Here is an 11034-nt window from a genome sequence, read left to right on the forward strand (position 1 = left end):
TCGGCTAAGTGTCTTGTAGGGATCTGATGTGTGATTTTTGCTTGATAGCTGAACTTCTTTTGCAGACACTGAAATTGTCTCCTATTGGCAGGATTTGCTTACACGACAAGCCCTACTACAGCAAAGCAGGAGTAATACTGCCCATGTCCAAGAACCCAGATCACAGACAGTTGCCATATTTGTGGAGAATTATGGTGTTTGGGAGGATACAAAGGCAGACACACTGGGAGAATAATCTCTGGTTTTTACAAAATGCTGCTAAACAGAGACCAGTAAAGTGGCTAGACAGGCAATGTAGATGGAGCTTTCTTTTAGCAATGGGAAATGGCTTTGTGTGGATTCAGCATAAAGAACTGATTGTAGTTATTCCTGTGACCTGTAGCTTCATTTTCTCCATGTTTTCTTTGTTTCCAGCTTTATCAAACAGGATTATCGAGCGAATATTCAGTGGCGCCGTGGTGAGGTGAGGAATAGCATACTAGTTGGGGATAGAAGTGAAAGGAATTTCTGTCAGGCTGATTAGAAGTACAAGATACTCTCAAAAATCCTCGCTGATCAGAATGGTTTCCAACATGGTGCTCCAGTTGGAGCTGCCTGAAAATGGAGTGGGACTTGTGGGTATCTTAAGAAAACAAATTAAAAAATCCCATAGGATGACCACCTATAGATCTCATTGTAGAACAAGCTGGGCATAGCCGGAGGGAAAGCCGGAGGGAACATGCAAGCACTGTGTGTTTGTGCCCCACAGTGGCACGAGGATAGCTGGAGAGCACTGCTTTAAAGTCTCTGAAAAATAAAACAGCCCAGCACTTGTTGTGGGAGGGGATGTGGTAAATGAGCCTCAGCCCTGCAGTCACAGCAAGGCAGCAAATGCCTTGGGGAGGGGCACAAGGACTGGTGCTGGGGAGTGCAGGGAGTACAGGCTAAATGGGTGACCATTTTCTCTCACCAGTGATTTGGAGGTTTTGAAAAATATGTTTGATAACATTCTGAGTATTTAGGAGCCTGGTGGTTTGTTGTTTTGTTTGGTTTTTTTTTCCTCGTGTGTCTTCCAGAGGCAATGAAGTTCAAAAGGAAGGCCGCATGAGTTATGCTGACTTTGTGTGGCTCCTGATTTCAGAGGAAGACAAAAGGAGTGCTACAAGGTCTGACTGATTTCTGTGTCTTAGTAGAAGTATTGAGATGAGCAAATGAGATTATAGAAACTTCTGCGACCTACTGCTTTCTATAAAAGACAGCAGCGTGGGTTCCAATGATTATTTGGAAGAAAGCAACTTAACTGTCAATATTTGGTCAAATCATTTGCCTTTCTTGAGAAGAAATTGTTTAGAGCAGAGTTCTCTTGTAATGTTAAATGTCTTGGTAGGCATCAATCCCTTTGGTTGCCCCATGCCGTAGAGCACTGGCTCTGGGGTAAACCCAGGAGATGTTTGCAGAAGATAGGCACATTCCCTTCATGCATGTCGCAAGTGCGTAAGAAGGGTTTGTAGGGAGACTTCACTATGTCACTTTGTAAAACCTGCCTATGTGCCTAGTTTGTACAGCCAGCGGGAGACTATTGTGCAGAGCTGAACTAGATCTGCATGTGATTATTAGGATGAGGAATCTTACGAGTAAAAATGAGAAGAATAATTCATAAATGCAGGGTTGGGCTATCCAGTGGTGAAGGGAGCATGTAGAGTGCAACTGCCTGAAAGCATTGCCTTCTGTGTAAAAGAGAAGTGCATACCATGCCTGCCTCATCACTCACCAGGGTCACTCAGGGATAGCCAGTTTCCTGGGCTCAGAATTATATTGTATTTGGCCAACTTTGGCTGCTGAATCAGACAGGGGTACTCTAACCTACGTGAGCCAGATGAGCTGCAGCACAGTGGACACTTGCTACAGCTACCAGATGAAACAGGTCATGAGCACAGCGGTGCTCACAAGCCACCTAGGAGACTAACAGGAGGTGCTCTTGATTGTTGGCCTATGCCCCGGTCCTTCCCAAAGGGTATTTTCAGCCCTGGTTTTATGCCAGCCTTTGGGCAGAAGAGCATGGCGGGGGGCAGGATGTGCGTTGCTGCAATCTCTGCTGTATGAATTTCCTAGTGCAGTGCTGTGCTTTCAGTAGTCCTGTCTCATGTTCCTAGCATTGAGTACTGGTTTCGGTGCATGGACCTGGATGGGGATGGAGTGCTCTCCATGTATGAACTGGAGTACTTTTATGAGGAGCAGTGTGAGCGGATGGAAGTGATGGGCATAGAACCACTGCCATTTCATGACTTGCTCTGTCAGATGCTTGATCTCGTTAAGCCAGAGAGGGAAGGTAAGTCCTGTTTAATAGGAGTTTCCATCCTCTTTGATCTCTGGTGGATTGGGAGAGCAACGTCACTGTGAAACCCATCTGTAGGTAGAGCCTTGTGTTAGAATCACAGGGATGAGATTATTGTACAAGGTAAAAGTCTGAACAATGGCTATTGTGCCATAATGTTATGCATCAGGAGGTTTGAAATACTAAAACAAGAGACCTTGTGAATTAACTTGCTGGAACTGGAGCGACAAGTCTTGTATATTCCAGCTGTGGGATGTGCTGACAGCCTAGATTATGAAACTGGACCATCCCGGTTCACATTCTTTCACATTTCATATGAATGTGAAAGACCTCCTTATGTCTGTGAGGTTTAAGTTTAATAAATGTACCCATTTATTGAATAATGTTTAAATCCTTGACTGGCTTGGGAAAAAACTTTTTAATCTCATAGCATTGATTTTATAATTCATTGATTTTATAATTAATACTTCGATAAGACTGGCAGGGAACAGGTCCAGTCTCTCACTAAGAACTCAGCACAATACTGTGGGTTTGTTTTTCTTCAGGAAGAGTAACCCTGCGAGACCTGAAAAGGTGCAGAATGGCTCATGTCTTCTACAACACCTTCTTTAATTTAGAGAAGTATCTGGACAATGAACAGAGGGACCCCTTTGCAGTGCAAAAGGTATAAATCACCTTTATTTCTAAATACAGGCCATCTCAAACCCGTCTCTGCAATGCAACCAGATGGAGGGAAAATCCAATGGAATATAAGCAAACCTTTTTCACAGTAGGGCGGTCAAATGCTGGAGCGCGTTGCCCAGAGAGGTTGTCCAGCTTCTATTTCTGGAGGTTTTCAAGATGTGACTGGACAAAACCTTGGGTCCCCTGATCTGACCTCATAGCAAACCTGATTTGAGCAGAGGTTGGGACTAGAGATCTGGGTCGCTTCCAACACAAAGTTTACTGCTATTCTATGATTTGGTTGCCATCACTGATCCTGCTACACCAGCACTAGCAGTGCAGAGTGTGATTCTAGAGAGAATGATCGCAACCTGCTGAGTTGCACTGATTCAGCGGGCTCAGCCACACTAGAAGGAAATGTGGTTTACGTGGTTTAGAAAGGAGCTGTGAGATGCAAAACTTGAGATCCCATTTGTCTCTTCGCATCTCCTACACAGCTGCAGTCATAAATAAGTAGGCTACATGTGAAGTTTTATTAAACATCCGAGTTGGAGTCTGATCCTTAAAACAGCACCAGCAATTTTCCCATAGCCTAAACAGAACCAGAGATACAGACCTTCTTTACAACACAGGGGTCGAGACAGATGGGTTGCCAAATCCGTGATCAGGCCACACATGCGGCAGACTCGATGGAAGGTTTGGATATTGCAGATTGTGCCTGGGTATCAGCCTGGCTGCTCTGTCATTCATCGTCCTCTCTTCCCAAGCAGTGAAAATACAGGAGGAGATTGTGGCTTTTGTATTGTGCAGTTGTTGCTCACCACTAATTGTGGGATGGTCAGAGACTTGAGTATTGTCAGCTGTTGGTGTAAAGTCCCTCACCTCTGGTTCCCCTTGCATATCCAGTGAAACCAGCTGTGTCTATGGCTTAAAGACTATCTCCCAGAAGCCTCTTATCTGATCAAAGTACAGCAAAGTGGTGGGGATGCCAAAATCAACTCTGGTTCCCTCCCAGCCGCTCCCACATAACCTGTAAGAGGAACTTCATGGTTCCATGATTCAAGGCTTAAATATATCCCAATCCAGAACCACTCTACTTTTGTTTGTTTGTTTAAACTGGATCATCATAAGAGCAGTCAAATGGGGCCAGGGGGGTAACTTATTTTCTTCCTCTTAAATGGCAGAAGGCCAAATGTTTATAAGGATGTTACTCTGTAACCTTCTCTCAAACTTAGCAAACTGTGAAGAGTTCCTCAAAAGATCAGTTACAATTAACATTTAATTAAAGATTTTAAATCACTAAGTGCTATAACCAATTACAAAGTGCACAGGTGCAGGGCTTGCTGAGCTAGAGCAAAGAAAATGTACAGTTATTGACGTTTAGCATTTCTGAAATGAAGCAGGCTCAGCTTGTTGGCAGCTTAGATCACACACTGAGCTTTATTAGGCTAAGAGATGTATTTTTTCGTAGTCATTTATGTGCAGATGTTAAAATAGTTTTCAGATAATTGTGAATCTTTCAGTTAAGGCAAGTTTTGACTAGCTGTTTCTAGTTGCTTACCATTCCTAGAATTGCTGTTTTACACGTTTAGACCTATTGTAAACAGCTGTAGAGAGGTATGGACACCGTGTGCTTGACTGTACGATCTCTTTAGGACGTTGAAAATGATGGCCCTGAACCCTCTGACTGGGACAGATACGCTGCCGAAGAGTACGAGATTCTTGTGGCTGAGGAATCTGGGAACGAACCGTTACAAGAAGGGTAAGCACAGGCATTGCACTGCCCTGGGGACACGCTGTTTGGCTCCAGCCGCGGTTTAGGAGGAGCGTGCGGATGCCGCTTTTAACAGAGGTAGTGGATTAGCACACATACCATTTGGACTCAACACTGGAGCATGTGAAGCCCAAAACTGTTGCTGCAAAAGGCAGCAGTGGTGCATTTGTCACAATGGGCTTCTTTGTGGGCAGCCATTTAAATCAGCAACAGGCACTGTGGTAAGGAAGATAGCTGGGAAAAAGGACAAAGCCTTTTTCTTTTGGCAACCATACAAAAAAAGAAATCAAATGACTCTTGCTAGCCTTGGCCATGTATTGACCATGTCGCACTATCACAGATTGGAAGCTGTGCTCTGTTGCATTTATTATACCTAGCGGAGACGTTCTTTAGCCAAAAAATTTTATTTTCTGCCAAACCTTATACCTATTAGTCTGTGTTCTTCATAAGGTCTGTTTGAATGTTCTAATTCATTTATTAAGTTTGTTGAGACTTTTTCTTTAAAACACTGTTGGTTTCTGCAATACCTACACTCATTTTTGCAGCCTTCTGTAGAATTATGGACAGACACTGGCGGTCCTTAGAGTCAATGAATTTAGGCAGAGCAGTTGCTTCAGGGCTTCCTGCAGAGGCTCCAAATGGAGACTCAGTATACTTACCTTTTAGATTTCTATCTGTGTTAGTATCTGCTTGAGAATATTTCTCTGGAAGTCTCCAGGTTAATATAACAAACATCCAAAGAACACTTACCCCTTGTTAATCTTGCATGATTCAGGTTTTCATCCATTCTTGAACAGTATTTCTAGAGGCATTAAAGTAAGAGTACTGAGAAGATTGCATAATTCTCAAAACTTCCCACACTGGAAAGTGCTTGGGATAACAGTAGCACGTACTAATTAGCCATAGAGATTTGCAAAGCTATTGAGTGCTAGGTTTTCCTCCCTCCCTGTGATGTGCATCCAAACAGCTATGGGCTGTTCCCTCATCTCCTTCGAGCTGCCTTGCCTTTTTGTGGCCTTCACAATGGAAGATGAGGTAACACGGGATGGAAGATAAAATTGCTGTTTCCCTGCAGCTGCTTTGCGACACCTGTGTCCTTGGCACAGAAAAGAAATAGGAGTCTGCCCTAAAAGCTTTGCAGCACCATGAATACCCAAACTCACCAAAAACAGAGGAAAGGGCCAGGTGATGTCTGATTTTTTTAAGTCCAAAACAGCTTTGTGTCTTCCTGTAAAGAGCATGTCAGCAACCTTGCTGCTTGCTTTTAAGAGCCCCTGAAAAGCTCTGTAGTCATGGCAGCAGGATTAAATCTCATTTGTGGAGCATAGCAACAGACCATGCAGGAAAAAAAGGAAGGGAAAAAGAAAAACAAAGAGCTGGATGCCCAGACAAATTTGCCAGAAACAGGCATTGAGTTTTTGTACATACATTATATCTGCTGTCCTTTGAGGATGACAGAAACAGGGACATAACCAGGACAATTTATGAGCTCTATGAGAAACCCAAAGATTTTTGGCTAAGTTAGCTGGCAGAATCTGATTTGTCTTATTAATCCATTTGAAAATAACCATCAGTGAGCAGTCACAGATGAATTAGTAATTGTGTACCACATTTGTGACTCAGCCCTGTCCATAGCTTCTCTGGGTGGAGGATTTCTAAAACCAGGCAGTGTCTGGCTGGCTGCAGGCTTGCCCGTGGGAGAGCACTGCTCCTGGAAGAGGAATCTCATTGAGACATAGTGGATACTCAGAGTCACTTCAAGGATGCTATGACTCTATTGAGAGCTACAGTCACCAAAAGTAAGATAAGAGAAAGATGTCTCAAGACAACAATGAAGCATCATGTTTCCCTGGAAGCTTAAGCTGATCTGAACACTCCTCAGCCATCCTCTTGCTTTATACATCCGTGTGTGAGATTCAATGAAGAGAGTCTCTTCCCTGGTGAATGTATATACACGTTATTGCTTGAAGGCAGAACCAATAGTTGAATCTGACCAACACAAGCTCTTAATGCAGATATAAGCATTGGTTTTGTAGAAATCTTTTCTTGCAATCCAGCCTATGGCCTGCCTGGCAGAAGCAGATAATGCTTTGTTCACTCTTCCAGAAACCAGTTTCAGCCAGCTGATATATACATGGAAGCCACAGATGCCTTCATGGAAAGAGATTTTTCTGCATAGGAAGGGAAATAAGGAGGAAGAGGCCATCCTTTATCAGCTGCTGCTAGGAAAGAATCCCTTTCACCTAAGCAAGAAGGAGCAAGGGCACAACACAGAGCAATCCTGCTCAGAGGCGGATAGTTGGGACAAAGGCACAGGATCAGATGATGTTGGTTTAGGCAGCTTAGACCATATTTCTTGTCTCCCTCAAGTTGGCTGTTGGCTCAGTTGCTCACTTTCAGGAACTCAGCAGCATAACGAAGGGAAACGGGGAAGAAGTACACGGCTGAAACTAACCAGTGACAAAACGTGTGTGTTTGTCAGAAAGAAGGGCAAAGAATTACCTGAAGTAATTTGCCTTCTCTGAACAACCTAGAATTGCCATGGTTGAGTCTTGAGGAACGGGTGTTTAATCTACATGAATCCATATGTGTATTTATGGGACTGTGAAATTTTGAAACTGGCCTGGAAAGAGAGAAGGTGATTACCTTTAGTGCTAATCTGATGGAAAAGCTGTCCCTTGGATGCCTCCTAGCCATAAAGGTGGAAAGCATTTTTTCCAAGATGGGAAAGGCAGGCACTGTTGATACTTAAGGAGCAAAAGAGTGATGTGGAAAAGTAACTCACATGAGAAAGGACAATGGGAAGCCCCTTTCGAAAAAGACAGGAGAAAGTTTAGTCCAGAAGCAAAACGCACCAGAAAAATACTATAACGGAGCCCCAAATGCTGGTGAGTGTGCAAGATAACAATACAGGAAATGGGTCATATTCTATGTACAGGAAAAGGAAGAAAGCTAACAGAAGTTGGTAAAATTGCAGGAAAATGGGACACAAAAGAAACATTCCTAAGAACAGCATTCAGATGGAAATAAAACGTTTTCCACAGCTGCATCATCTTAAATCAAGGAGACATTACAGAAACTGAGGCATGTACAAACACACAGAGTCCAGTCGCAGGTGGGGAGCGCAGGGCCACGCCGACTCCCGACAGGTACCGCTTAAGCAAAAAGTGTGCATATCGCATACTTCTTGCAACTTTGCGTGCATGATCAGGACAGATACTGGTGTAGGATCCAGACCATTGTTTCCCTGCTCCCACTTATGCAATGATCCAGAAGGTGGCAGAATTACTCAGCAGGTGCTTTTCTTCACAGAAGAAAAGATGAAGATGTTGTCCAGGAAGATCTCAATGCTGTTTGTCTCTTCTTCACATAGGGATCACCAGCCTACAGCATGGAATCATCCCCACAGCAGGACATACATACTGACAGGCTCCAAAGGATTTGCTGTGCCTGTGTGTGGGTTAGTAAAGGGAAAAACAGCACAAGAAGCGGTAGACAGTTCTTTCTTGGCACCATCCATGCTGGGGTATCAAAAGAGTTAACCTTCCTGCAGCACAGTTTGTCACTGAACAAACTAGAGCTATTCCTGTGCTTGCCATTGGAACACCTGCTGCAACATCTCCTTCATAAGCAGCATTGCTTTCAGAACAAAAGGAAGAATTTGAATTTTTTGGGAGCCCTGAGAAACTAACCTGTACTGTGGCTGGAGGGAAAACATCTTAAAAACATAATTTCTCAGGAACAGAAATGGGATGAGAGCCCCAAAGCAGTATCTTCTGCTGCAGAGCACAGAACCCAACCAGTCCAAATAGTGCAACTGGCTGGAGCTGAGAATTCGCAGCCAAACCTCCCCAGGCCATAAATCCTAAGACCTGGATATTAAACCAAGTGAGAAAGGAACATGACAGCGTGGCCACAATTGTTCTTCTGTGGATGTCAAAACATATCCTAAGCCAGAAGATGCTTTAGAAATGAGGTGTTCCAGAGCAAGCCTGAGCAAGCCAAATCTTCTCTAGGGCCTGCATGACTTTATTTCCACGCTGAACTGTTAAGGCTACTGTGAGTTACTGACAGTTGTTACTGAAACTGGATTCAAGTTTATAACGCTGAACACCAGTGAAAATTTGTTTCAGAACTTAAAAATGAGGATGGATGGGAGCACAAAGTCACATCAGCTGTCAGAATACCGATTACTACCACACGTTTTCAATGCCTTATAAATATCTGCCTCGAGGTTAACACCTTGCATGCTGCTGTATTTTAGCCAGCTGCTTTAGCAGCCACTGGAATAACTTACCTGAAAACGCTCTCACCAAAATATGGCTTTTAAAGACATACCTTTTATCTTTGCAGATCATTTGAAGAAGACTATGACACAGATGAAGTCTTATCTCCCCCTGAAACTGGAGACAAGTCAGACAAACTAGTTATCTCAGATCTCTCAGCATAGAGAAATGGAAGACATTTAATCAGTATCTTTCAAACTGGATAGCGTTCAGTCCCAAGACACTTAGGGATTTTTCTTAAGTCCGGCATTGGAACGACGTGCTTTATTTTGTACACTGTAACTTGAGAACCCTTTTTCTCTTCCTGTGTAATTGCAATAAGGTAATTTCTATAAAAAAGGCTTTTTACAATGTGTTATCGTGCACACTCATTAAAATGGTGATTGCACCTTGTTTCGTTTATATATAAATTCTGTTACATCCCCAGATGTGCAATAAATGCCAGCATCTAATGATTAACTGTAACAACTGCATGCAACATCTACAGTGGTCGTTTCTCAGTCAGTTCAGTCCTGTGCCATTCTGTCCCCTTGACTTTATACCAGGAGTAAGAGAAGAGCTGCCAAATTAACTTAAATGAGTGTCTAGAAATCTTTTAAGACGCCAAGTCTCAATGAAGTTTGTTTTTTTTTCTTTCTTAGTGTCCTGGAAACCAAGGCAACATGCCTGCCTGGGGGGAGACTGAACCCCCCTTTTGCGCTTTAAACCACAAAGTCTTACAGTTGATACTGGGCATATTTTACTTGTATGAATCTGTGGACAGTTAGAGCACTACATGATGTAATGTTTCTCTAAGAATTTGAGATGTAGGTAACATTTCTACGTCTTCTCCTGTGTATAAGAGGATCTTCCTCAGGCTAGTGTTGTGCCTCTATAGAAGTATTTTCGAGCATATTTACAAAAAAAGACATATATGCTGTTCAGCTGGTGTGTTGAAACTGCTGTGTCTTGTGCATACCAGTTCCGTCCATTTCCTGTGTTCTTCCCCTCTCTTGTAGTGTTAACCTGTAGCTTTCTCCAAGAGACTAAGCTGAGACAATGAAGAAAAAACCCAACCCAGTGTGCTAAATTTCTGTTACCAGAGCGATCCTTTAACTGGTAAAGGAATTAGTCTGTAATCTTGCCAAAAATGTATTTTCCACCCATGAAGTAGGCCCCCTCTCAGAGAGGAAACACTGTAACTAATGAATTCCTGGTTTAAGTGCAAAATAAAACTGACTTTCGCCATAGAATCACAATGGGTGTCTGCAGTAATAGCACATGCTCTGCTGCTAGAGCTGCTCCTCCTTGCCTAGTAGCTGTCTGTGATTCAGCACAGAGGTGATTAGAACATATTCTTACCTCAATTTTAGCTGTCGTAGATACACAAATAGATCTCGTACTTACCTTCTCCAGCTTGGGACAGGTTTCAGCTGTCATATTTTATTTCAGCTATCGTAATTGTACCCAAATAGGTAATGCTTGGTTGGTATGTATACACTGTATTTCCACTTCCCTCACTGTAAGAATATCAAACCATGCCTCCCTCAGAACATTCCCACGCGAATCCCTGCCAGAATACCTGAGACACAACTGCCAGTGCCAGGATCAGATCCCCAAGCAAGCACCTCCTTGCCTACACTAAAGGCAGAACCCATCCAGTTAATAGATAACTGGTGTATATGCATGCACGCTATTAGCCTGGTGCTTTTCATACATATGGATGCTAGCACAATGGAACATTAATCCCTAGGTAATACCTCTAAGTGTTAATAATCAAGTAAGTAATTGGCTGATCACTACAATGCAGCTTCAACTTTTCCAGGAGTCTTTGAAGCGTAACGCCTGCCTCCCGATGCCCAGGTGGGATATACTGCTGCCTTCTTGAGGTTAGTAACTCTCTCCTCAGGATCAAAATGTGAAAGAGAGGACGTTTTCAGTTGTACTGGGCTCGGAGATGTATTTTCTTTTTCTTGATCAAAGCTGCTACTTTATCCAGATGCATATATACACCCCAG

General features: G+C 43.1%; 1 protein-coding gene across 1 annotated transcript in view; it reads left to right on the forward strand.

Moving 5' to 3' along the window:
* Nucleotides 1-9422, forward strand: part of LOC104627135 (serine/threonine-protein phosphatase 2A regulatory subunit B'' subunit alpha-like) — a 42584-nt gene extending 33162 nt beyond the window's left edge. Inside the window, exons 8-13 of the mRNA XM_010295246.1 lie at nucleotides 415-463; nucleotides 1056-1145; nucleotides 2133-2308; nucleotides 2860-2978; nucleotides 4633-4739; nucleotides 9105-9422. Of these exons, the coding sequence (XP_010293548.1) occupies nucleotides 415-463; nucleotides 1056-1145; nucleotides 2133-2308; nucleotides 2860-2978; nucleotides 4633-4739; nucleotides 9105-9201 (638 nt within the window). The 3' untranslated portion in view covers nucleotides 9202-9422. The remainder of the gene's footprint in view (nucleotides 1-414; nucleotides 464-1055; nucleotides 1146-2132; nucleotides 2309-2859; nucleotides 2979-4632; nucleotides 4740-9104) is intronic.
* The last annotated feature ends 1612 nt before the right edge of the window (nucleotides 9423-11034 follow it).

Source organism: Phaethon lepturus, unplaced genomic scaffold (genome assembly GCF_000687285.1).
Source record: "Phaethon lepturus isolate BGI_N335 unplaced genomic scaffold, ASM68728v1 scaffold15229, whole genome shotgun sequence".
Classification (NCBI taxonomy): domain Eukaryota; kingdom Metazoa; phylum Chordata; class Aves; order Phaethontiformes; family Phaethontidae; genus Phaethon; species Phaethon lepturus.